The sequence below is a fragment of the Akebia trifoliata genome, chromosome 16, assembly GCF_017979445.1.
Source record: "Akebia trifoliata isolate Shusen 1 chromosome 16, ASM1797944v1, whole genome shotgun sequence".
Lineage (NCBI taxonomy): Eukaryota > Viridiplantae > Streptophyta > Magnoliopsida > Ranunculales > Lardizabalaceae > Akebia > Akebia trifoliata.
In genome coordinates, this window is record NC_141390.1 from 26,475,626 (window position 1) to 26,503,622 (window position 27,997).

At 34.2% G+C, this 27,997-nt stretch overlaps 2 protein-coding genes and 1 long non-coding RNA gene across 3 annotated transcripts; 1 reads left to right on the plus strand and 2 right to left on the minus strand.

Moving 5' to 3' along the window:
• The first annotated feature begins 3,420 nt into the window (after positions 1 to 3,420).
• On the plus strand, positions 3,421 to 8,892 carry LOC147383104 (U-box domain-containing protein 43-like). Its single transcript, XM_086428503.1, has 4 exons — positions 3,421 to 3,556; positions 5,513 to 6,138; positions 6,363 to 6,672; positions 6,946 to 8,892. The coding sequence occupies exons 2-4, from the start codon at positions 5,572 to 5,574 to the stop codon at positions 8,433 to 8,435; spliced, it is 2,367 nt and encodes a 788-aa protein (XP_086284629.1). The 5' UTR covers positions 3,421 to 3,556; positions 5,513 to 5,571; the 3' UTR covers positions 8,436 to 8,892.
• A 3,002-nt stretch (positions 8,893 to 11,894) lies between these two features.
• On the minus strand, positions 11,895 to 27,703 carry LOC147383105 (uncharacterized). The gene is made up of 3 exons (XR_015173806.1): positions 27,212 to 27,703; positions 27,031 to 27,088; positions 11,895 to 12,207 (listed from the first exon to the last, which is right to left on the minus strand). It is a non-coding gene; the product is annotated as an uncharacterized LOC147383105 (long non-coding RNA).
• LOC147383106 (homocysteine S-methyltransferase 1-like) lies at positions 19,112 to 24,177 on the minus strand. Its single transcript, XM_086428384.1, has 8 exons — positions 24,123 to 24,177; positions 23,999 to 24,073; positions 22,716 to 22,930; positions 21,921 to 21,977; positions 21,273 to 21,478; positions 20,625 to 20,754; positions 19,505 to 19,705; positions 19,112 to 19,332 (listed from the first exon to the last, which is right to left on the minus strand). Exons 1-7 carry the CDS (start codon positions 24,175 to 24,177, stop codon positions 19,505 to 19,507), a joined length of 939 nt encoding a protein of 312 aa, XP_086284510.1. The 3' UTR covers positions 19,112 to 19,332.
• Positions 27,704 to 27,997: the final 294 nt, after the last annotated feature.

A 27,997-nucleotide genomic window follows, 5' to 3' on the forward strand; every position in this document is an offset into this window, starting at 1 on the left:
ATGAAGTAGAGAGAGAGATAATCGAGAGCAGTCGAGCGAGAGAGAGAGAGAGAGGAGAGACAGAGTCGAGTGAGAGAAGAGATGAAGTTCGAGCTTCTGTAAACAAAGGTTTGAAAGTAATTTTCTTTTAGAGTGGATATTGGCACCCCAACTTTTACTTATTATCATCAAACGACGTTTTAACGACAATTAAAAACTGTCGCAATGAACAACAGCCTTTAGTAGTCGTTTTTAGAGCAATTGTAGCGTCGCCAATAACGTAATATGACGTAGTGGGGGTAGCGATCCCTATGATTTGAACCAACTTTACAGCCCAATTTGGTACATTTTAAAGCCTTACGTAAATAGCTCCCTACGCAATTGGTTTGATATAATAGCTCCCTACACTATTGGTTTGATATAATAGAAGAGTCGTGCTGGAGAGACCTCAAGATTGGACCTCATATCACACATCTAGATATGAAAGTGGATCGGAATCATAGATACTTTTCATTCATATCTTGAGGAAAGTATCTATGGTTCCTATATTTTCACGTCAAGGTGTGCGATGTGAGGTCCAATCTTGAGGTCACTTCAACACTAATCATAATAGAAATCCAATTCAATAATATGTGAAAAACTATATGAATTGTATTATATACTTATTTAAATATGAAATATATGCATTCATATTGTTCATAAGATTTGAATCATTCCACCAAAAAGCTTTCGTTGGATCAATTCAAAATTGATCTAATCCAATTCGACCCATTTACCTATAATTAGCAATTCCAAGAGAATGACTTTGATTCCAAGCCCATAAATCAATAGCGCAAATACCACAGCCGCAAATAGAATATTTTTTTTGTTCTCACTGACAAGAAAAAATTGTGATGCCTCCTACAAATGCCTTGTAGTGCTCTCATATGCATTCACCAACCTCATGAACATTTAAACTATATATCTCTTTTGATGGAAGTTTAAAAAAAATAAAAAAATAAACAAATAAACAAATAAACAAATATGAGGAATCATTCATGAAAACTACTAAAATCTTGATGCAATCACACAAAGAAACACAAAGATTTTACATTGATTCCACTATGAAAAGAAAACTCACAATTACAGATTATAACCTTTTACCAAAACGAATAATATAAATACCATAAGAAATCTAACTAAGATTTTATATAATATTAGTGAAATTATGAAAATACCATTGGAAAATTTTCTTACAGTACCTTCTTGTAGACAAGTGCTATCAGGCTCCGCAAACCACAACATATAGGTCCAATGATATCATATTAGTAGGGAAAAAAAGGGTTCCCATGCAACATGGTAAATAATGACATCAAACTTTTAATTTTCTACAAATTTCATGTATGTTTATTTATTTTTTTGTTTTGTGTGACAAGGATATCTTGACCTAACTAGCAGGGGCAAGGTAACTGGTCTCTTAAAGCACCATATCTCTTCCAAATCCCCCAGATACATCCTCACTTAATGTAGTTGTTTAACGCATCAAATTCAGAGTCCACAACATCTCAATGGTGTTAATAGAATTCGTTTCAATCGAAGTAACACGTTAGTCTATTCAAATGACGGAGCTAGATGGAAAAGCCTTTGTAATAGATCCCCACCTTTGTGATAGAACCATTCTATCAGGGGTTGCGCTCCCACTCTCATACCTTTCAATCCCACTTCTATTAGGGATCCATTTGTTTTGAGAATCTCAAAGAAACATTCTCTCATCTAAGCATTTATTTTTTGTGGAGAATCTCAAACATCATTGGAGCCAAGTGTTTTCCTCGTCAACAATCTCTTCAACATGTCAGTTTTTTTTTTTTTTTTTTTTTTAAACTATTTGACACCATGCAAGTTCAACTTCTTCCCAAAAATCCATCTTTAATCTCACCAAAACATACTTGTCGACCAAGATTCCTTGGTCTTTGATTTATTAAAGATAGTGGCTATTGCCACACTAAATTTTACTATTGCCAGGCTAACTCCTTTGTAAATCTTCAACGAATTGATCATTGGTGCGGCATTTGTAAAAGTTAGTGTGCCAATAGTAACTTTTTTTGCCAGTGGCTTGTCGGCTTCACTTTTATCCCCCCCCCCCCCCCCCCAAAATAAAAAGCTCTGTTAGATGTCAGTGGCTTGTCGGGCTCCACAATTGACATCCACCACATATTATTACATGTAATATTCTCTCTTTCTCTCTATCTTTATCAATTATTCAGGATACCTTTTTATTTATTTATTTAAAGGTGATCCGGCAAAATTGTTTTTAGCTGTACAAAGTGGGCCAGACACTTGTGATGCAATCATGTGCTGGACAATAGTCTTCTTTGTGAGAATAACAGAGAATGATCGAGATGCCCTTGTCTTCAACCTCACTCTTTAATTTTTCACCATCTAGTTATTTGTAATGCAATCATGAACTTGACAATAGTCTTTTTCTTATTTATATTTTTTCAAAATACAGTTTTTGGGACAACTTGACCACTTAATTACTTGATTTCTCCACTAATTCATATTCTAAACATGGTTTCCAAACTCATTCGAGATCAAGAAATATCTCCCGAGTTGTCTCGATATCAAACATGGACAAGATTTAATATCCTGCGTTCATTTTCAATTTTTTTAACAAGACATCTCAGACGTATTGGAAAATTCGTTCGAGATGACTTGACATCTGACATGGATGAGATGAGACACAGAACCTAATTTTAAAACCATGATTCTAAACTAATGAGATGGATGTTCTTATCAAATAAATAGAAATGTTAGAAGTTTTAAAATGGATTGATTTTTTATGAGGTGAACTTTTCACCATTCAAAAACTACTAACTGCTATAAGGCGGAATGTTTGGCCCTTGAATGCCCCCTTAAATTATTACTAAAAGAAGAGAAAATTACTTAATAAACCTAAAGGGATTTTTTATTTATTTTATTTTATATTTTTTGGGGGATGTTAAAGTAGCAGCCCAAGACACATTGTTAGACATTGAACTGATGTGGGGTGTCCATGGTATCATAGATGTTTTCCCTCGTGATCCAAGTGAAAAGCATCCACGGTTTTGTGGACACTTCCATGTTAGCTCAATGTCCTGCACAGTCACTCTTGGACGACATTTACTTGCATAAAGATCAAATATTCAAATAGTTGAGATCAATCTTTGAAACAACTGTCAAGATCGACCTCTTGTCAATGTTTAAAAGTCAGCTATCTTGATGTTTGAACATGAATTGTTAAGATTGATGATCCAAATCACCAGGATCAACTATTTAAATAGTCGATCTCAATGATTTGAATCATTAATCTCGAAGATTGTTTGTGAGGGGCATTAAGAATAGATTTCATCAAAACCTAAGGGTAGTATGTATATCACTAAAAAGTTAAAAAAGTGTTTCACGTAGACTTCCTTTCTAACACATGGACTTCAACTTCAAAGAGTTCTTATTCCCCTCCTAAATAATGGCCATTTCTTACAGCTAGATCGTGATGAGGTCGAAAAACTAAGAGAAACAGAGGAACGAAATTTTTTGCAGACGTGTTTTTCTTCTTTAAGAGGTGACTTTAATCTCTGGGTTTTAGCTCTTTTTTCTGTTTTCAGTTTAGTTTGCTTTTGATTTCCTTCTTGGGGTTGAATTGAGTTGAAGTAGAGAGACCCTTCTTTGGATTTTCGTTAATTTTTCCTTTTTACTGCTTTATAGGGAAGGAAAATGTGTTTTCGGTTGATAGTTTTTTCTTGATTGATTGTTTCTCTTTTGTTCTCTTTTGAATTTTGCATAATTTTAGGTTTTTATCAGTTTTTGTATGTCAAATTATATGGTTGAGATGGTTAATTTGTGATGGTTTAAGATGATATTTGTATAATTTTGGAAGTCACTAAGGAAAGAAAATGTGTTTTGGGGTGATGGGTTTTTCTTGATAGATTGTTTTTCTTTGAATTTTGCATAATTTCAGTATTTGTATGTCAAATCATGTGGTTGAGACAGTTTTGCTCTTGAATTATGTCTGTTGGTGTCATGGTTTTTAAACTCATCAGAGACCGAGACGTATCGCCCAAGTTAACTCGGTATCAGAGCTGAACGAGACCAACTCACAAAGTCATTTTTTGACCGAGATTTATGACTCACGTTCATTTTTTTTATTGGACTCATGAAATGTCTCAAACATATCAGAAAACTAGGCTGAGACGACTCGGTATCGGGCCTGGACAAGACGAGACGAAATACCGAGTTTAAAAACCTTGGTGTACATCATATACATGGTTTCAAAACTCGATTTAACGTCTCATCTCGTCCGCAGACAAGGCCGAGTTGTCTCGAACGAGTCAACTTATCTTCGATGAGACAATTCATTTAACTCGGTTTATATTGATTGATTTACATATATTTAAATTACATCTCTGGTTCCTAGCTACTTTCACATCAAGAAATGCAATATGAGGTTCCAGCTTGAGGTCACTCTAGCACGGCTCTTTATTTATGTAGTAAAAATTTTGATTCTAAAAGAATTAATTATTTTAATCAAAATCCCAGTTGACTCATTCGAGTTTTACTGACTAGGCTGATATTTTCAAAACATCGTCTGAGACATCCTGTTTATCTCGCAAGATGATGTGAATGTTGAGACACCGTGTATATTTGTATCGTCACTGTAGGACACTGAGACGACTCGGGAGAGTCATCTCAGTCTTGGACGAGATTTAAAACCATGATCATATATTTTTAATAAACCATGATCATATATGAATGAACTAATTGTGTAGATTCATTTATGAAAGAAAGAAAACAGCTTATATGTGGTGGTATTTAAGGGGACGGTTCAGCAGCCCTAAAGTTTGCCAAGTTTGGTGCCAAACATTTTTCAAAATATGGGCTAGAAGCTTTGGAATGAGCTGATTTTTTGTGAGGATGATCTCTATAATGAGGAAATCATCCTCACCAAAAATCAGCCTATTCCAAAACTTCTAACCCCATCAAAAGTGATTTACAAAAATTGGACGGTCCACAATTCTTCAACTTGTAAACTAGGGTTAGAAGTTTCAAAATGAGCTGATTTTTTGTGAGGATGATCTCTTCACCGTAGAGATCATCCTCACAAAAAATCAGCCTATTCCAAAACTTCTAACCCCATCAAAAGTGATTTACAAAAAATGTTTGGCACCAAACTTGGTAAACTTTGGGGCTGCCGAACCGCTCCCGGTATTTAATTCTTTTATGTGATGTATGAGTTTTTGTAGCTTCAATTTTCTTGAAGAATTAGTTTGGTTGAAATTACTAGCTCGTCGGTAGTGGATCAACAAGAAGCCATTTTTGAGTTTGGTCTCCATTTCTCTTCCTTGCCCTCACGTTGCTTGCTTCTTATAGCTCATGTTGTTCTTCTTTGTTTCACTTCTTAGATTTAAATATGGGAATTGGTAAGACCCAAAACTCGAAACATTTTATTCTAATTTCTAATTGACGAAGAGAATCGGAAGAAATTGCTTTAGTGCAAAAAAAAAATAATGTGAATTTCCAGGTCCAAACAGAACTTATGGTTCACTTACTTCAATTCATGATTTGAGTTTGAAGTTTTTCATGGAGGCACAAGCTGATGCCGCTAAGGATAAAGAAGAAATCAAAAAGCAATATCTTCGTCGAACACAGACTATAGAGAGATTATCTTCGGAATACATTCCACCATTTCAATCTTTTATTTGTCCAATTAAGGGAATTGATCATGTAATGGTTGATCCAGTAAGCCTTTGTACTGGCACCACGTGCGAGCGAGACGCTATTGAAGCCTTCTTTAAACGTGGGGAGATAACCGACCCTTTGACAGGTGTGTCTCTTGATAATTTGTCTCTGACGCCAAACCATCAGGTGAGACAGTCAATTGAAGAATGGCAAGAACTTAACTACTGTCTGAAGATTAAATCTTTCAAGAGAAAGCTTCAATCGGGAGTGGACTCAACTATTGAAGAGGCTCTCAGTCAAATTCAGGAGATTATCAAAGAGAACCCGATTAACAAAGATTGGATTTCTATTGAAGGGCTTATAATTGATACTTGTATTTCGATTCTTGGACGCTCAAACAACAAGGATATCAAGAGAAGGGTTTTGATTACGTTACATGCCACTATAGAAGGGCATGCTGGAAACAAGGTCAGTAGCTTTAGTGTTCCATTCTGAAACCTTTCTGTGTTCATTTCTGTGTGATATATATGGATTTGAGTTTATAACTGACTCCTCAAAACATCTAAAATAAAATTTGAGTTGTTTTGTGGATTGTTGCTCTCGAATGCTTCCTATAACTTAAGAATGTTATTGGATCTTTCATTATGATCACTAATGGTCTGAATTAAAACATTTTCAAATCAAATTTTCAGGAAAGAATGACGGAGTCATCTCAAGGAATCCAATATATTGTTCCGTGTCTAGGAGATTCAAATATATCGAAGTTTGCAATTGAGCTTCTATTTGAGCTCTTGCACGATGGTTCTGATTGGAACATATCTGCATCCAGGAAACTCTCAGAACAAATCAAGGCAATTAATTCCCTTGTTAGGCTTCTGAATACGGATTCAAAATGGAAAGCGGAATCAATTTTGCTGAAGCTCTGCGATGATAATGAAGACAACATTATTCATTCTGCTAAAGCCAACTGGTTTAAACCACTTGTCAATCGGCTTGATCAAGGTTAGAAGCTCCTTTCCCATGAAATTTGGAGTTAAAATGTGTCGATTTCATAGTTGTTAATCATGAACCGAAAATTTCAGATTCAAGTTTCTATTGAATTAAAAAGAATTCATTACTTGCAGAGTAGTTTACTCATTCAAAGATTTTTCTCATAAATTTTTTGAAAATTTGTCCAAATACCTCTAGTACTACCACATTCAATAGTGGCATAAAGTATAACACAACAGGTGCCCCGTGCTTCTCCATTAATATGATTTTGATGTTTTTTTTCAGGACCAGAGCCTTCAAGGATATCAATGGTAAAAGCCCTTGTTAATATGGAATTAGATGATCAGAATTTAAAGTGTCTGGGCGAGGAAGGAGTAATACCTCACTTGGTCAAAATGGTATCTCAAGATTTTGAATCTAAAAAGTTAGCATTATCTGCTCTTGTTAAACTCTCAAATTGCCACGAAAACAAAAGGATAATCGCAGATGCTGGAGGGGTTTCTATTGTTCTAGATCAGATGTTTGCTCCTCGTCCCCCCACCATTATCATCAAAATGTGTTCTGAGGTCCTGGAGAGATTGACTTCCAATGATGATGGTGTCAAATTCTTTGTTGACGCAAATGGGAACAGCCTTGACTTAGAGAATATTGTGATTAGCTTGTTAGCATTTCAACGGAATGCACGCTCATCCAATATCGAACAAAATCCTTCTTTGCGTGCATTGCTCAGCATTTTTAAGTCTGAACCGAAGCTTGTCGAGAAGCCAAACGTGAGCGCCAATGGTGTTCCCGCTATCCTTCCTTTGCTATATGACTCTGAACAGGAAATACGAGAAATCGCTATAAATCTTTTATTCCTCTTTTCCCAGCATGAGCCGCAAGGGATTGTCGAGTTCCTTCTTGTGCAGAGGGGGCTTCAGGCATTGGTGGGATTTCTCAAGGACAATAGTAGGAGCAATGCACAGATGGCAGCAGCCGGGTTATTGGCCAATCTTCCAAAATCTGAAACGGCACTCACGAAGAAGCTAATTGAATCAGATGGGCTGCAAGCAGTACTGAACATCTTGAGTCAGGAAAATACGGAAGCGACGGAGAATGCACTTGTTGTGCTTTTCAGGTTCACGGACCCAATGAATCGTGAGGCACAGAAGAAAGTGGTTGGATTAGAAGCCTACCCCTTGCTTGTGAACTTTCTTAAGCGTGGTTCAGTAACAGCCAAAGCAAATGCAGCGGCGCTCATAGGTAACTTGTCATTGAGCACTCCTGAACTCTCCAAAATGTCTAAGCCCAGTAAGAACCTTTTCTGGAAATCTCGTGGGCCGCCCACATCCATATGTAAAGCACACAGAGGCATTTGCAGTGTGAAAGATACATTTTGTCTTTTGCAGGCAAACGCATTGCCTGAGCTGGTGAGACTTTTGCATGAACATGTCAATGAAACTGCCTATGAAGTACTTCAAGCACTCTCCACGTTGGTTTGCGGAGATAATTCTCATGAAGGAGCCAAGGTGTTGCATGAAGATAAAGCCATCTCTCCAGTACTGGAGATTCTGGATTGGGGAACACCGTCTTTAAAGGAAGTGGCTTTGGATCTCTTGGAGAAGGTGTTTGAAACTAGAGAACTAGCACAGTCTTATGGATCACAAGCTAGGCCTCGTCTTCTCACTCTCATCAGAAGGAACAATCATGAGAATGGCCAAATTGAAAGCAAGGCTAATAGAGTCTTGACACAGATAGACCGCTATTCAAGAGCCTCAACATCTCTCGTGCAGTAATATAATGTTTGAAATGCAGCATTACCTATATTGTAGTACAGCTTTTGTCAACCAAGTTTAATGGTAGTAAAATGATATAGTACGATGATGGAAGATGAAATAGGAGATAGGTGAATTTGGTGTGTGAAAATAAGGAGATGTTTACCTCCAACAATCTTGCAGGGGACAAAGAGGTCTAATCAGGAGACTCAAGGACATCTCAAGTTATTGGAAAATGCAAAGTTATCATCAATCTGACTTCTGGGAAGACGCTAGCACTTATTGATGTCCTACATGTTCCCGTCGTTAGAAGAAATATTGTGTGTGGTTCTCTCTTGAACAAAGTTGGTGTCAATCTTGTATTTGAATCCAATAAACATGTTTTGACTGAGAATGGGGTATTTCTAGGAAAAGGGTATTGAAACGATAGTTTGTTTGTACTCAATGTTATGAATTAAAATGCATTGTCTTCTACTTATCTTGTTGAGCCAATTTCTTCATGACATAATAGGCTAGGACACATTAACGTAGGACAACTGAAAATTTTGGGAATTTAACCCAATTTAGAAAGGAAAGATCTAGAAAGATGCAAGACTTGTCTGGAAGTAAAATTCACTCATAAACCACTTCATAGTGTTTCAAAAACTTAAGATCTTCTAGATCTTATTCATAGTGAACTTGGAGACTAAGAGTTTAGAATCTAGAGGACATAAACAATAATACGTTATTTTTGTGGATAATTACTCTAGGAACACAAGAGTTTATGTCTCTCTCTTTATAAGTAAAAATGAAGTAGAAAACATGTTCATTAAGTATTAGAATGAGGTAGAGAATCGGTAAGATATAAAAATTAAGAGACAAAGATTTGATAGAGGGGGAAAATACGACTCAAATCTCCTTAATGAGTATTGTAAACAAAATGATATAATTCATGAAGTGACTCCTTCACATTCACCCGAATTAAATAGAAGAGCATAAAGAAAAAATAGGTCCTTTGAGGAGATGTTGAATGTTTTACTTTTAAGTTCTAGTTTGCCCAACAACATGTGGGAAAAGCAATTCTATCCCAACTTTCATATGGCTAATATAATACCCCATAGAAAATTAGGCAAAACTCCATATGAATTAAGGAAAGGTTACACACCAAACTTAAGTTATCTTAAGGTGTGAGAGTGTCTTTGTAAGGTAAGACTCCTAGAAATCAAAAATAGACAAATAGGCTCTAAAACTATTGATTATGTATTCTTGTGGTATTCAAAAAATAGTATTTCTTACATATTCTTATCATGAAGATCCAATGGAAATGAAATTGAAAGTAATGTTATTATTGAAGTTGGAGATGCTGAATTATTTGAGAACTACTACAAGTACATTATATGATGACTGTTAATAAGCATCTTTTGTCCTTAATGAAGGTTTTTCGGAGCGAAAAAAAAAAAAAGCTTAATAGCTTCATATAAAAGATGTCAGATTTTCTAAAGATAAGATGAAAAACCATCATCATAGCTTAATATAAAAGATGGATTTTCTTCGAAACAGTCATCGTTATATGCAAAAGAAGACAGATTTTCATTACACCGTTGTTGATTTAAACACATATGATGATAAGATTTTTTAGAAAATACAAAAAATGACAGTTTTTTAAATAAACCATGACCCATTTTATAAAAAATGTCAGTTTTAACACACACGCAAAAAAAAAAAAAAAGCGTCACCTAATAATGACAGCTTTTTAAAAATTGCCATCTATATTTAGAGGGGGCGGTTTAGCAACCCTAAAGTTTGCCAAACACTTTTCAAAACATGGGTTAGAAGCTTTGGAGTGAGCTGATTTTTTGTAGGGATGATCTATATGATGAGGAGATCATCCTCACCAAAAATCAGCTTATTCTAAAACTTCTAACCCTATCAAAAGTGATTTACAAAAATTGGACGGTCCACGATTCTTCAACTTGTAAACTGGGGTCAGAAGTTTCAAAATGAGCTGATTTTTGGTGAGGATAATCTCTTCACCATAGAGATCATCTTTACAAAAAATCAGTCTATTCCAAAACTTCTGACCCCATCAAAAGTGATTTACAAAAAATGTTTGGCAAACTTTAGGGCTGTCGAACCGCTCCCATATTTAAAATCATGATTTTTGTTTATACTTTACACAAACGATGATGGATTTTCAAAAAATCGTCATTGTTATGCACGAAAGATGACAGTTTTTTTCAGTAAACCGTCATCTGCTTATGACACCTTTTCAAAAGCCATTATCAAATATATAAAATATGATGGATTTAAAAAAAATCGCCATTATTATGTACAAAAGATGACCATAATAATAAACCGTAATCTTGTAATGAAACCTTTTCAAAAGCCATCATCTAATTTTTTTCAAAACGGGTTTTATATAAATACTTAGGATGATGGTGCTTCAAAAAAATTGTTACCTTATCTCTTCTAATTTTGAGTACAATTTTGATGCGGTTAGGTCTCTTGAAAAGTTTGATATAATCCTCTTTCGAACACGACACATGTCTTATATATTTATTTTGCATTCTATATTTTATTAATATTTAGGAGACCTCCCTAGAGATTTCACGTGTAATCCGAAAGAAGATGGTTGTACCAATATTTTGAAGCAGACTGCCCATTTTAAATAATTTCTTTTTCTCATTTTTTGTATCTTTCATGCTCTCTCTCTCACTCACAGTCACTTGACTTTTAATGCTAGTTTGACTAGTTCGTGGTTGATGACATGTATTTGTTTCTTAGAAAATGCCACTCCTACATTTAATGGATTATCACAATTAATGAAAGAGAGCTGTTATTGGCACTTCAATTTTTTTCTTATTACATCCTAATTACTTAAATTATTTATCACACCCAATTAAAGATTAAAACGTACCCCCCAAATGTTACATAGACTTAAATTATAATTTCTACATAACAAAACATTCTAACACTCGATCAACACAATATCACTATTTGTTTATAATCATGAATACGCTCATAAAATCCTAAATCAAAAAATTAGAAATTTAGCGCGCGCGCGCACACACACACACACAAAAAAAACAAAATGCTCTCTAATAAAATCACCAAATTTTAATAGATTTTTTATTTGTTCAATAAAAAATAATTTTTAATAATTTTATATTATCTTAATAAAAATTGATCTTGTAACATAGCATCTTTTAATCTACCTTCTTGTATCAAAAATGATAATTATTTAAACAAAAATATATGGTAATAATTAAAAATTCTCAAGTTTAATTATTTTGAATGATTTTTGAAACATTTAACCTTGCTAACATTGAAGTTATACTGTGTCAGTCACTTAGCTAAAAAATAATAAAAATAATTTGTCAGTTAAACTATTTAAATCAAACTAGTAGATGAAACTACGCATTTTTCTCCATAAGAAAATTGTCTTTATATTCTCGAATCAAATACATAAAAATAACATATTGCGTCTAATAAGTGTTGAGCTTGAGATTCAATTGATCTTTGAGATAATTCTAAATTCACATCAACCATCCACGTCCTCTTAAATCAATGTCCTAAACTACATAGAAAATACCATACTTGAAATTAAATGTCATAAATTAAATATAAATAATAATAAAATAAATTTTCTTTATTGATCAATGATGATCAAAAGCGTGGATCTCCTATTGTTTTCGCGCACTCAAACTCTCAATCAATTATGATGATATCTTTCACCCTCAAGAAAATTGAGCCCTCTAAGCAAAGATTTCTCCTCGCACACCTTCATCACAATGCTCTCCATCATTAGCATCATCTACAAAGTATAACAACAAAGTATGTTATAGTTACAATATTAACAAATCAGTAATATAAATATGGACATATTCAATAATAACACGAGCTTTTGTACGGATTAAGTATGTTGACATATTTTATCTTTTATGTAAAAGTCGAATAAAAAGTCATAGTTGACAAATTCAATAATTTTCTTACCAAATTAATGTTAAGCATTCCCTCATCCTCGTCCTTCGTACTCATCAAACTCATCACATTCTAAGTTTGTTGTCTCATTGTCAAAAGCTATGAAAAATAGTATATGTTATTAAGAAATATTTTCCTTGATCGAATAAAATATAATAAAATTTTGAAACACAATAAATACAAAAAGTTTGTTTTTTTACATAATTCACTCAAATCTATCTTTTGTCTCTTCAGGTTTTGTGAATAATTTCATTTGTCATGACCATGAATTTTGCATAAAGCACATCTTTGTTTTTTTTTCTTGTTCGATGCCATCTCAATGAAACTCCTCAACCTACTTGTACTACTAGTATTTCCATTACACTTCTATTTTCTTTTATCATCTTTTGGCCTTCCCTTTGTTTGTGACATATATGGATCTTGAAGTAACACTTCACATGATGTACGGGTACCAATCTATTCTTCATTTCTTGAACCAACTACTAGAACATCATTGATATCATGATATGTAATCATTTTACTTTACTCTTCCAAAATCTTTGTAAATAACCCTTTAATGCCTTCTATTGCAATTTTATATAAATGTTCTGATGTTGAAGCGATACATGCCAGTTGGATTCTTCTTCGACAAATATGAGAGAGTCTCAATGTTTCTTGACATTCATGATTATCTTGTGTAACTAACTCATCACTTGTATCCATTACTTTAAACTTATTTGCTTCCTTCATCCACTTTTTCAGAATAAAGTGATTTGGAATATCATCCACATCAAGACGTGAAAAAATCTTTACTAAAAGTTTACAAAGCATTCTTGTAAATTCAAACTAATGACATTCACAATAGCCTTCATATGGTTTTAACTTTATCTTCACAATGAACTTTTCTAAAATACCAACCTTAGTCGTAATTAGATAAGTACAATATCCATCCTTGCTTTCTTGTTCTTCGACTCTGTATCAAACTACTTTTTCTCATTTACAACGAAACTTTTCAAAAATCTTTTTTGTATGAATTTTAGCCGCATGCTTCAAAAAAAATTATTCCCCCTAATAATTTGTTCTTTATGTTCTGATATATAATCCTGCTCATTTTCTTTATCAATTGTCTTTTTTAAGGCTTGTTCATACTTCATCACAAATTCCTTCAAGTTTGTTCTAGAAGAGACAAAGCTATTAAAAAAGGCATTTACACCCTCACTATGGCCCATTGTATTCATCCCGGAAAAAAAAGCACTACGATAATATACCGATACCCAAGAGTCATGAATCTCATAAAGATGTTCAAACCAGTCATTTTGTTTCAAGTCATACATCACTATCATAACATTCCATTTATTTTCAAAATCTTCAATTTTATATGTATTATGAATGCGTTGACTCATGTCAATCTTAAAGTCAAACTTATATGTGTGACAATTTCTCCCCAATTTTCTTTTCTATATGCCAAAGGCATAAACAATGACGTGTGGTGGGAAAAACCTTCTTTATAGTTGCTCCCATGGCTATGTCATGGTCAGTTATGATAGATACTGGATGTCTTCCTCCCATGGCCTCGAACCATATATTAAACAACCAAAAAAACATAACCTTTGCTTCATCTTGTAAAAGTGCACAGCCATATTGTATAGTTTGATAATGATGATTCACCCCCGCAAAAGTAGCAAATGGCATTCCTTATTTACTGGTCTTATATGTAGTATCAAAGGTGATAACATCACCAAATTGGTGATATGCCATATGTGATCGTGCATCTACCTAGAAAAAATTTACTACTCTTCCATCTTCATCAAATTGGATGGCATAAAAAATTGAGGATTCTCTATTTGCCTCTTCTGAAAATAATTTAGTTATGACTGTGCATCTCACTTCTAAGTCTCTATGTCTAACTAAACGCAAATGATTCTAACAATCTCTATTATCAAATCCTATGTTACTCCCACCAAATATAGAAGAAACTTTCCCCACTTGTAAATTATCTCTATTAAAAGCTTCCGTCAAATCCTTATCTGTATTAGGCATTTGTCTATTGAACTTCATGTGCATCCTCTTATTGGGAGAAACTAGTTTGTGATTGTAATCATTCGAAAAAAATTGCTACTCTCCACTTATTGGTGATTGTAATCCTCATACACACTATACACCCATTTATGTGTGTTGAACAACTTCTTGTTTCTCCCACATCTTTTTCAATCTTTATCTTATGATGCCCTTCACATGAGCATACAAATTTAACTTCTGTCACATCATTTATATTATGTCAGATTTTATTTGAAGATCGAACTCGGATTGTATAACCTTGTTGTCGACCATACTCTTCATAGCATTGTTTTGCTTCCTCTATCAAATTGAAAAACTTTCCCACATATGGTACATCTATTTTCTGAACATTCTTATTAATAGTAGAATCATCACCTAAGCCATTCTTCTCATTTAAAACTAAGACTTTTCATTCCTACAACTTCTCTTTGTTTGTTCTGAAATCCCATCATTATTCATTTTTCTATGTGAATAATAGAAAGAAACCTATAAGAGAGATAAAGTTACTTTTCTGTTCACTTCATATTAAAACATCTACTAAACTTTCTTAACAAGTAAGATAGAACAGTGGAATAATACAAATTCATCAACCCAACATGTTAACATTTTGAATTGCAACAAAGCTAAATATCATATCAAATGAAATTTGGATATCCACACTTAGAACTGTATTAAAATAAAATAAAATAGAACACATGGTTATAGAACATGTAAGAAAAATTCATTTGAGGTTCTCAAATTTGTACAAACTTGCTTAACTATATATCTTACACAAAATGTGTACTTGAACGCCCATTTTGGCTTCATTTGTCTAGTCTTCAATCACTAGAGACCATCTTAATTTAGTTACTAAAATATTTTATGGACATTTTCAAGACAAAACATATAAGTAAGAGTCAATAATAAAGAAGTGGTCAAAGGATTTAGTTAGAACTATATAGACCAACACTAATGAGAAAATATATTTGAGTGTTACTTATAGAAGAAAAAAAAAAGGAACCATCTTACTTGATTCCCAAATGCAAACCTAGGAATGCCCTTCAAGCATTTACTTCAACGCAATTCCTTAATAAAAATAAGAAAATTTGCGAAGCAAGATACGAAGATTAGCCATTAATAGAATTATCCTAAATCTTACACAAATAACTAGTAAAGTCAGTAATCAAGCCCAAATGCTTAATCTAGCAAATAGTAATCTGAATAGAAAAATTATTATTATTATTTTGAAAGGTCAGAAGGGTTAAGGTAGACCCAAACCAACATAAGAAGGGGTTCAAAGGGTTTGAACCTAAGACCTTGGGAACAACCTCCACAAAGTCTTACCACTTAGCTAAGTGGTCCTTCTTAAAGAAAAATTACTTAATTGATCAAACAGGGATCAAATTACTTTAAATATTTTATAGAAAAAAAAATTTTCAAATAACATATGAAATTAAAGGTATCCAAAAATTATACCCAATTTGTTGTTCTTAGTATTTGATGGAAGAAAATCTAACCATAACATCATGAACATAGATCATGTAAATTCAAAGAAAGAAGTATAACTTAAAAGCAATTAGCTATAATTCATAGAGGGAGAGAGGTGGAGAATATAATATGGAGAGAGAAAGAAAATTGATAAAGGGGGTAGAGCTTTGTAGACAACGGAAATAGGAGTGAGATCAACGTTTGTAAAAGACGAAGGGGGTAGGAAGACATAAAGAGAACGTTGTAAATGAGAGAGAGAGAGAGAGAGAGAGAGAGAGAGAGAGAGAGAGTGCCTCTGAAATGCATATGGACCAAGCCTCCGGAGCACGGGTTTGTACTTAACACCGATGGGTCTCTAAAAGGTGACAGGGGAGGAGAAGGGGCTATTATCAGAGACAGCAATGGCAAGAAGGTGAAAGCTTTAGTGGAGCAAAACCAAGGAGAGACAGTCTTATACCATGAGCTTCAAGCAATCCTGAAGGGGATGACAATGGCGGAAGAGGAAAACATCAAAGTGCTAGAGATCAGAACCGACTCTAAAGTGGCTATCGAATGCATTAAGGGGGAGAGAACAATCCCTTGGAGAGAGGAAAGGCTTGTTAAAGCCATTAAGACGAAAGGGAGTCACTTCCAAAAAATTGGTTTCACCTTCTGCTCCAGAGAATGCAACAAAGCTACCGACTTTCTTGCTTCACTCCTTCATTCTTCAGGTAGAGTTATTCTTGAGCATAGGGACCTCCCTCTGAGGTTGTTAGACATTATATGTAAAGATGCTTCTGGGCATGCCTATGATAGGTTGTAATCTTGCTTTTTCTGGTTGGGGGTCTGCTTAACCCCCCATTAATCGACAAAAAAAAAAGTAGAGTACGGAGAGAGAGGAGATAGAGAACAGTGGAGAAGAAGTTGCCAAAATAGCTAAATAAAATATATTTTATTGACGGCTTGGATAGCTTGAGCCGAGCCAACAAATCTTTCTCATAAAATTTGCCACATTATCATTATTTTTATCATAAGATATTTACACACGACTGGACGAGATTTTATGTCAAAATTTGAGCCAAATTTCTTGAGTCAGTCGAACCCGACCCTTAATATATATATAATGGAAGTGTCCAACCACATCTCAATAAAAATGGTTTAAGAAACAAGTATAACCTTAGCCTACCCAATTTTCATCCACCAAATATTCCATGCTTCTTTGAACCAAGAAAAAAATCTACATAAACTAATTCATACATTAGGTTATGTAGCCTTATATTAGAAAGAAATTTGACCACTGAATCAGATAAAACAGCCAACAACTTGGAAGATGAAAACTAAGCTGTCCAAATCATTACTCTACATCGGACTAGGTATTGTACCAATATTACGAGATGAGATCAAGTAAGAACATAGATACACCTAAAAGATATGGCAGACCCACAAGTATCGGGTAACATTCTGAACGAGGTGAGCACAAGCGTTAAAAATTAGGTCAAACATGTAATATTTCTGTGGAGGCCGATTATGGGATAAATCAACCTCCATCACGATTTTCACATTTTATTCGCAAAATAGTAATAAAAACATAAAAAAGGAAATAGAAAATAAATTGTTTACGTGATTCGACAAACGTGCCTACGTCCACGGGCTCGAGGAGCCGTTCCACTATCAAACTCGCAGTTACATGGCCTATTTCCATCCTTTTTGTCTCTACCTTCCTTTTTTCCTTTTCAATGACCTCAAGGCCTATTTATAGAAAAGCCTTAAAAGAGTTCTAACCCTTACTAGGATACAATTGAGATTACCCTTACCTAAATTAGTTATTACATTAAAAAGGAAAAGAACCCTCTTCAAATGATGCCACGTGTTTACCTCGGAATATGTGTTGATATTGCAAATGGATGATCCGAATGAGGGACGATTTAATTCATTTTGATCTATTCCCTACTTTTCTCCAACCAAGATCCAAACCCATGGTTGGTTTGTAACCGAGTCACCGAGCTTACCCTTGTATCTCTGTACTTGACTTGAATCCCTAGGTGTCACGTGTCCTCTTTTGGTACCTAGCAAAAAATATCCTCCACAATTTCTATAAAAAGAAAGAATTCAAGCATTGCCAAACATGATTTAATAACTAAATGAACTTCTAACTAAAGGCAAACCTCCGATCATCTGACTCATCTTAATTTTAGTGAAACAAAGACACTAACAATACAAAAGCGCTGAAAATAAGGGTATACAGTCAGCCCCTTAGTGTCTGTTTTTTTTTTTCACTTTTTATTCACTTACCAAGAAGGTGTCAGTTAATTAACTTGAGAACATTAAGTAAATCCTAGAATTTCTTCCTATTGGTCAAGGTTTACTCTACCATGTTTTCATAATAAATAATATTCTAACAATCAATTAGCTGGTTTATGGGACTAAAACATGTGCTTAGTGAAGTAACTCTTCATTATCATACCTGGGGACTTTGTCAATTTTCTTTGTTCAGACAGATTTTCCCTTGGCTCCTTCCAGTTTAATTTTGTGAATGAGTCCCTAGTTGGATGAAATTCCTCACTTCCAATGCCTCAGACAGTTGTTAGTTATAGAAAAGATACAAAATGATCTACAAGATCTAAGAAACAAAAAACGAAATAGGTCTTTAGGTTTATTTGTTGCCCAAATCCAACATAATAGGTCTTAAGATTTTTAATATATCAAATAATATAGAAGTTACATTTGCTTGAAAATGTTACAACACTAAATTGGAAAAAACTTTCACTACGTCATACTGAGAGATAAACGACTGTCTTGAACAGTCGTTTTGGACAAAAACGACTGCCCTTACAGTCGTTTGCGCAGTCGTTTAAAAAGCAGTCGCGATTAGAAAGCGACTGTCAAAGAAAGTCGGAAACAACGACGGCTTTTGTCCGTCAAAATGACCGTCGAAAAAAACAACGGCTTTCGTCCGTTAAAATGACCGTCGACTAAAACAACGGCTTTAGTCCGTTAAAATGACCGTCGAAAAAAACAACGGCTTTAGTCCATTGGAAAAAACGACTGTTAATGGCAGTCGTTTTTATCAATTTATAATTAATAAATTGTGATTTCATAATTTGAAAATAAAGTTGTTCTAAACTGACTTCGTTCCACACTGCTCACAATTCTATGCTGACTTGGCAGTGGGCCAAAGATTTTTTCATCGAGATGTAAGATTAAATATTTAATTTGATCTTATTTCAATCCATAAAAATTATACACACCATATATTTTAGACATTAATAGTAACTGAAGCTCTTATTTTCTTCTTCTACTTTTATAGAATTTTTCAATAATTCCAAATACAATCAAGATCAACTGGTCCAACCGAAGTAGATGGTTATTCTCCAAGATCAGTGTTCATATCTATAATCAGCCCTGTTTCTTGTGAGATACTAATCATCTCCCTCTCTGCTTTACGACTCTGCTCCATTTGGTTCTCCAATAAAACCTTCAATATTGATTGATCTTGCATTAATACAGAATTTGGTTCTCACAAGACTTGAAACATATGGTTTCTTACAACAGAACTCTTGTTAAAAAAAAAAAAAGACTACAAATAAACACGTTGATCTGATTTCAATTACTTCCAAACGATAAATAGTTAATTTAAATTCAGTAACCTATCTAAATTTGCAGATGCCTTCTATGAAATGAGGAGGTGTGCAATTTACTCCAACTATATTCACTTTGTCACTTTTGTTTATTACATCAAGGCATTCCTTGAAGCTCTCTCCTGAGGCAGCATTCTTACCATCCACAGAGCTGAAGCAAATCCAAGATGGAATTTGAATGTTTTCTTCATCAAGCAGTTCAATGCAGGCCTGTGGTAGCTCTCCCGAAATCAAAATAATAACAAATGAAGTTCGAAAAAACCATACTGTTGCCAAAATATTGATTTAAAGCTAAGACAATTACAAATGCAGCACCCCATGCGGGGCTAGGTTTCGCACACTTTTTATAATACTCCTAATATTTTTTTCAAGAACATAGGAATTGATTAAGGAAACTAAGCAAAATTTGGAACCGTCCTGACTCATTACTGTGGAGCATAGGAATGTGCAGAATTTTATTTGGTTAAAGGTTAAGGGATTTCATTTCTCATACAAAAATAAAGCAAATGAAGGACAAGAAATTTCCACATCCCATTTATAATCATTATTAGTAGAGAGTCACAAGTATTATGTGTAGTCTTGCACAAAGCACGCCAGGAATGCATTAATATTGCTTAAAGCTTAAGTTGCGACAATGCAGAGCCTCAATTATTTCATCAGAGTTTCTCATAAGGGAGTTCTAGCTGATCCTAGATGTGAGTTGATCTTTTTAGTTGAGACAATAAAACATATTTTCTTACATTCACTCAAATAAGAGCTCCACTTCTTATAAGAAACTATGAATAGATAATCTCAAAATAAAAGAGGAAGGAAAATAGAGGGCCAAAAGTAACAGAATATTGATTGGTTCAAAACATAAACATAGTGCAAGATGGTTGAGAAAAACAAGTCACTCTGATAAGTGTGTATCACATCAAGCTAAAAGGGATAATGATATATGAGGACACTTGCAATGATGACAAGATAAAAGGTTTAATTAATTAAGAAGATAAAGGATAAAAAAGAATCTGTCTAAAGTAGTTTTTTCAACTTTGAAACATATATGGAGCAAATAATTTAAGAAAATAATCATTTTGTATCTACTGGAGACCAAAGAAATATACAAACGATAGCTGTTGGAAGAGCAAACCTGAGCTTCAAGTTTATTGGGTATGGTCTCAAAGGCTAGCAAATCTGGACCTGCTTCCACAAGGACTTGCAATCGTCGTCTATGGAAATCCTTCAGCTTATCCAAGTTCACATCCGGTCCATAACATCCACTAGAAGCATAAGAGACGAGCATGTTGCATAAGCTTAGATGCAGTTTGAAAAAAAGAAAAAGAAAAAAAAATTGCACCCCAACTTTTACCTATCACACCCCAAATTCCTAAATTATGTCTCACACAGCAATTAAAGATTAAAGCACAAAACATTACAGAGGTTTGGCTCAAATTATAATCTCAACATTATAACACTCATTCAAACAATTTCAATAGTTGTTTACAACTATGATTTGGGCTCATACAAAATCCTAAACCCAAAAAATAGAAACCTAGCCTTAAAAAAAAAAAAAGAAGGGAGGGAACTTCTATTGGCACCCCAACTATTACTCATTCCCAACCAATGACTTATTTTCTTTATTTTTAATTGGAGTGTAGTAACTAAAAGTTGGGGAGCCAATAGCAGTTCTTGAAGAAAGTTGATTTTAGTAAACAGGTTGTTTGAAGTTGCTGTAAGATATGAATAACATAAATAGTGTTTATGAACCCACAAGTTTGAAGAAGGGATCAACACAGACCTGTATTCAGAACCATCTGCAAGATAAGCTCCATAGCTTCCAATAGATGCTGCAACTAAAGCACGGTTATACCTATGTTCAAGAATCTTTTCCATCTCATCCCAGAACCCATCACGGGCTTCAAGAGCCAATTTGACGCTTTTTTGTAGTAATGTTTCCCCTTCTTTAATAGATAGGCCCCTGGATAAAAATCCTGGAATCGTTGCCTGTGAAATCAGAACAAAAGGTTTGGCAATGTGAAATTCCCAGTAAAACTATTACATGCCAAAAAATACATTTATCAAGAATTTACCAAAAAAAAAAAAAACATTAGTATTCCATTGGTAAAGACCCTCAAACAAAATCAAGTAAACACAACTTGAATGATTCAAAGACTGACAGAAGTATCCAGAAAATTTGTAGAACATAGATCATAATCAAAGGACTATCACAAAAATTTGGGGTGAGCTGAACAAGTCTTGTTTCTCTATTCAATTTGGTCTAGTTGTAGAACAATAGACCATGTAGACTCAAAACCCTTGTCTATGGCCTCTATTGGACCCTGATAAGAACCTAACCAATACATTATAATTGTACTTTCAAATATCATTGCTATAGAACAATGAGCATTCAAATGAGTAAATGTATATTTTGAGATTAAGTACGTACCTGATATGATGAAGTTACTAATATATCGGCATCAGCCTCAAGATATTCCAAGTGAACCTAGCAATAAATGAATAAAAATAAAAATAAAGTTTGAATTTGATCAATAACATAACAAAAACCAAAACTCACCTAAATGAGCTGATTTTTGGTGAGGATGGTCATTGTGACAAGGAGATCATCTCACCAAAATTCAGCCTATTCCAAAACTTCAAACTCCATCAAAATTGGTTTACAAAAAAATTGGATGTTTTACGTTTCTGAACTTGTTTTGATGGGGTTCGAAGTTTTGGAATGGGTTGAATTTTGGTGAGTCTTAGTAGGTCTAGGTTTATCTCTTTATCTAATTTTTGAATCATTTCTAGGGGCTTATATGGGATTCCTGGCTATGCTTGATTGGTGATATTGGTGTTGATAATTATGATGTCGCAGACATTCTATATTGTGTAGGGACACATTTATTTGCTTATGCAAAAGAAACTGTGTACATTACATGTGCAGTCTGATATCATGCGATGAAATTCCCTTAAGATAAGATTTTGATGGTGAAAATGATAATGCTATAGGATCTTATCCGTAAAGTCAAAGTTGTGAAAAAAAAGAAACTGATTGTATAGGGAAATCATTTTATCTTTTTGACTAAACATCGTGCTTAATCAAGATTTTAAATGTTATTTGGTCATGTAATAGGCTGGAGCTTTAATGTCTTTAGCACTCATCCAAGTCAGAACTAAAAGATGCAACCATGTCAGCCTCGCACAAAGCTTTAATTCACAAATAAAAATGGTTTCATGTCACCTTTGGTAACTTGTCGATGAACTTTGCAGCATTGGCAAGCTCAATAGCAGTCCTGATTTTGGCATCTGTTGCATTCTCCTTACCAAACCCGATGTTCCCTTTTATAGTAGTTGCTAACAATATCGATTCTTGGCTAACAAGCCCGGACGAGGTTGAGCCACCTATTTGGTTAGATAAGGTGCACCCTACGCCACAGCCTGTTGTGACAGTTACCTCTAATCAAATAGACAAATACGATCGGCGCAAGACACAATGGACACTTACTTCCTCCTCGAGCCAATTCATTTGCTCATTTTGAGCAAGTGCACATATGCCCAAAATTCAACCTTCCCAAAGCCTAAAAGAGTTGCATGCCATACTCTTAACTTGAGCACAAGTTATTTAAGAGTTTTACCTAAGACCAGCATTCAGAAGATAGAACAGAGTCACTGGACTACAGAGTTTCACCTCAGACCATTGAAGCTTCAATAGGAGCATAGAGAGGTTGCCCCGGACTACCAATATCTGAGACAAGGGCTTGAATAGGTTTTTTCCCAAGACTCAATGTGCAGGAATGACCAAACAGGTCAAAGGAACATAGGGTGATTCTACCTCAGGCTTTATTTCACTCACAAGACTAGTAATTACAGAATCACTCACCAGCCAGTCTATGATATAAACACTTGCAAACTTAACCAACTTAAAAGTTGGCACCTAAGTCTTCTTGGGGATTATTGCACGTAAAGTTAATGAGTTGGGAGCCATGAAGCCCTAACCTCTTCAACTAGGATAACTGCCATGGCACCACTTCAAAGGAAATGATTTGAGAAAAAATGATAAGAGAGGAAGACTAGTGAAATTAGGGAAGGGATTAACAAATAAATCCCACTTTCCTCTATTTTATTCAATAATAGAAAATTGCAATCATTACTATATTGCCCTTTGAGTGAAGAAAACAACTTAATAAAGTTTTTTTTAAGACAAACAAACTGACAACTATATCTTAACTATGACTGAGGAAGTTCAATGTGTATCATGGAATAAAACTAAGCTTTATGGTCCCTTAGTTTCACAGCCTTCCAAAAACAGAAAGTTAGGCAAAGTTCCTTTATCAGATATGCATGATCAGAAATTTTTAGACTTTTTGGAATTGGAAAATATGACATCTACGTGGTTGATGCATGTTTCTGTTTGTTTAGAAACGAAAATAAAAAGCTTAACTGGAATCAATATGATCCATGTTCAAAAGTGAAGGTTATTCATAATATGTGATGGCAAGGTGAAAGTATAAAGAATTAGCTCACCAATAATAACGTTTGGTGCAGTATGTAGTCCAGTCAACCTTTCCAGCACCTTCTGTAGTTGTGGCCCTTGGGGACCTAAACAAGAACATATATCTTTTATCATAAACATGAAACATTCATTTACAGTCTATAATGAATGCACGCCTCAAATATGAAGAAAATATCAATTTCAAGCACATAACTCTGATAGAATGGTATTTACTTCTACTCAAAATGAAAGAATTAGGAAGGGAAAACTCATTGTGATGTTTCTTAAGAACACTTAAAGGGCTACACAACATTCTAGGGATTTCTCCAATACATGCTACTTGCCAAATCATGCCCTATGCAAGTAAAAGATGTCCTCAAAATCTAGCAATAAATTTATTTTTGCAATTAAAGGAAATCATAGCATGAACCCTACTACAACCATAATCCTAGGATAATGGAGTATCTTTATTAACTGTGATGGTTAGAATAAAGTACGGTATAGCTCTTCTCTTGTCATCCATCACTCTTCTTTGTTGCTTTTCTTTCATGCAAAGTAAAAAAAAAAAAAGCTCATCTGTGTAGTCTTTTTTTGTAATCTTATATCCTGGGAGATATGTTCATACGTGGAGTGTTTCACAGGGTTGCAGCAGACAAGTCTCTGTATGATTACACTCAATAATGTTGATCAGCCTTATCTTCTAAAAATCATACTGACAAACAATCATCACTGTTTATTACACTTAATTATATTGATCATCCTTATCAGAGTTCTTTCTTCATTATACGTCAATTATATATTGGAGGTTGAAAGAATGTTTCGTAAATTAAATTCAAAAACAATTTCATGAATTTGGAATCAAAGTAGCACTTAATTACACCACAACAATTTCTTTTTATCTGAAATAAAGAAAATCTATGAAACTCTAAAATTATTAAGGAAAATCTGAGATTCGATCAAAAGCTTTAACATACCTGAATATTCAATCACAAACCCAGCAGAAACTCGCTTCAAATTCAAAAGATCGAAGGTAAGTTAAGATGATTTGAAAGGGGGAGATCGAACAAAGCCCTAAAACTCGCAACACGAAATCACTTTAATCTTCTTCTCCAGTTCGGACCAAATCGAAATTGGACCAAAAGGAAATCACTTTAATCTTCTTCTCCAGTCCAGACCAAATCGAGTTCAAACGAAATCAAAATCAAAATTCATTGAGTTCAAACCAAATCGAAATCACTTTAATCTTCTTCTCGAGTTCAGACCAAATCGAAACAACCTTAAAAATCACAAATTGAAATCTGATTGCGTCTGACCACAGATTCAAAACCCTAGTATCTTTCTTTAAAATCCGAGATTTATAAGTGAGAGATCGAGCGAAGAATCGACGATTTTTCTTCAAAATCCGATCGAGATGGAGAGAAAGAGTCAAAATCTGAGATTTGTGAGTGAGAGATCGAGCAAAAAATCGAAGGTTTTTGTTAAAAATCCGATTGAGATGGAGAGAAAGAGCCAAAATCCGAGATCTGAGAGTGAGAGTTGAGCGAAGGATCGAAGATTTTTGTTCAAAATCCGATCGAGAGAGAGAGAGATTCGACTAATTTCGATTCTTCGTTCAAAATCGATCGATAGAGAAACATAGAGTCGAGAGAGTCGATTGATTTCGATTCTTCGTTCATAATCGATCTGAGAGTGAGAGTAAGAGAGAGAGACAGTCGAACAATCTGCTTGTGCGTGAAACAGTGAGAGTCAAGAGTTGAGTCGTGTTGAATCACATTGAGTCGCGTTGAATCACATTGAGTCGCGTTAAGTAGCTTTGAGTCGCGGAAAAACAGTGATTTTGCGACTGCTGGATTCCGTCGCTTAAAACGACGGCTTGAAGCAGTCGTTTTTTCTGCAAAACTACTGTCGCTTTTTGCGCCTTATGACGTAGTGTTTATAATATAAGATTTTCTACAATTTATGGAAGAATTGCTTCCTTCAAGATTGGATTAACCCCTTGAGACACTACATCGGGTTAAATATAATAGTGACAACTCATGGACAATTGAGTTTGGTGAGGTTTTGTGTATTCCTACAAAAGAGCTTCTCACCAACAAGAACCTGCTTGAAGGGGAAAACTCAACCAATGCAGACGAAGCGGCTCTTATGCTGTCATTGACTCTAAATCATTTGACTATATGAGGGCATTCTACAAAGATGGTTGAGACTGATGAGATACTTGTAGCCATTCAATGTGTTAATCATACACAAACCTCCTTGCTCCCAAAAAGTTGCTTCTAAAACATGATGTTTAAACTTTGTTGATATGGTTTGTGATTTTCGAGCTACACACCGATTTTGGTCAAATATTCATGTCTTTTTGGGGTGTACATCAAACTTTTCTCTTCAACAAGTGGCACGGTGTTAACATATAGACCTTAGTTGTTCCTCTGTCATCTGATACTGTTGTTGAAAGGTAGTGATTTCTTGTTGGAGTTTCTTCAATAAAAAATAACAAAACATGGAAGAAGTTACTAACTAAAGACTTGACCAGAAAAATAATTCATCAATCCAAATAAACAAAGAAAATTAAGTTTACACACTCTTTTATCATAATAAAGAAGATTTGTGTAACGAGTAAACATGTCCTCAATCATACAACAATAAATAAATAAATGTAAACATTAAAATTCAATCATAGAAACCAACATAAATAAAATACCATTTAAAAAAAAAAAGAGAGAACAAACAAAACCCATGGCCATGAAGAGATGAACTGGGAGGCGAAGCAACAAAGATAGAGAATTTTGACATAGTCACTTAAAGCCAACACACACCACCACCACCAACAACAAGAACTAAAACAGGGAGATTGGGAAAGAGGTCGACGTTGAGAGAATTTCATGGCAATAAAATCTACGAACTTCCCTTTAATGAATGGAGACTAAATTCAATTACTCAATACTTGAAGAACCTTCACTCATCCAACAAGAATCCAAAATCCATCAAAACACAGAACACTCAAATGCACATAACCCAAAAAATAAAAAATGAGGAGAAAGTAATCAAGAGAGTCAAAAGTTACCTCTCTTCAACAATTCAAGAAAGAAGATTTTGGCATCTTCATCGAATAGCCATTTCACCTAATAAAACAATGCTTCAAGCATGAGATTCTACATGATAGGATTTGTAACAAGAAGTTAAATTTGGGAGTGGCATTATGAATATCAAATGATTATGATGATCATATAAAGCTATCCATTTACATTATCTTATCGACGAAAAATCCTTCTCTTAAGCATTTCTTCAAACAGTATACGTGCTTCAAGACCTCGTTTACACATCCAAGTGACCACAAAATGCTTCATCGTTTCGTAGAATCGACTAGTCTTGGATCAGCAATTTAACCAAAGATGTCAAAAATTGGATGGTTAGGAACTTAGCAAACCTTATTCCAAACCTAAATGTTTGGATCAACAACTTGAATCTTATTTTTCCATTCTACTTCAATAAGAATGATGATTATTGCATATAGCTCATTTTTAGAAGATATAGATGTTTCTAACTGTCCAAATCTTTTTAATGAATTATACGATTAAGAATTTTATTAGAATATTGTAAATCTTTTATTGAACTTTTAGATTGATAATTAAGTGTCCTAATTGTTCGCTCAATTGCCTAAGTAGAGGAGGAGTTAATTATTTTTTGGATTCTAATATATTACATGTATGCCATGTATTCTAGATTCTAGAGTCATTGTTCACCCTAATTTGAAAACCATTAGATTATGATGATTATGTTATTATATAGGTTGACTCCCTTTTGAAATATATCAAATTATTTATTTCTAATTTTTTTATATGGGATCTATTAACCAAGAATAAAGTATGTGCCGCATTTTTCACATTGAACGAATATTTGACCCTTTTTCTTAATTGAATTTTTTCAAAAAAGAAAATAAATAAAACTCGAATTGTTATAAATGGTCCACGCAATCCCACTTTATTGTCTTTTCTCTCCTCCATCCTAATAATTCTATTTTTTTTTCTCTC

Excerpts from the sequence above, each read along its gene's own strand:
- LOC147383104 (XM_086428503.1), top strand. The coding sequence starts at position 5,572 with ATGGAGGCACAAGCTGATGCCGCTAAGGATAAAGAAGAAATCAAAAAG. Across the intron at positions 6,139-6,362 it reads AAGGGCATGCTGGAAACAAG|GAAAGAATGACGGAGTCATC; the intron begins GTCAGTAGCTTT and ends TCAAATTTTCAG. Across the intron at positions 6,673-6,945 it reads TGTCAATCGGCTTGATCAAG|GACCAGAGCCTTCAAGGATA; the intron begins GTTAGAAGCTCC and ends GTTTTTTTTCAG.
- LOC147383106 (XM_086428384.1), bottom strand. The coding sequence starts at position 24,177 with ATGTGCTTGAAATTGATATTTTCTTCATATTTGAGGCGTGCATTCATT. Across the intron at positions 22,931-23,998 it reads TGCACCAAACGTTATTATTG|AGGTAACTGTCACAACAGGC; the intron begins GTGAGCTAATTC and ends CTATTTGATTAG. Across the intron at positions 19,706-20,624 it reads CCAATAAACTTGAAGCTCAG|GCCTGCATTGAACTGCTTGA; the intron begins GTTTGCTCTTCC and ends GAGCTACCACAG.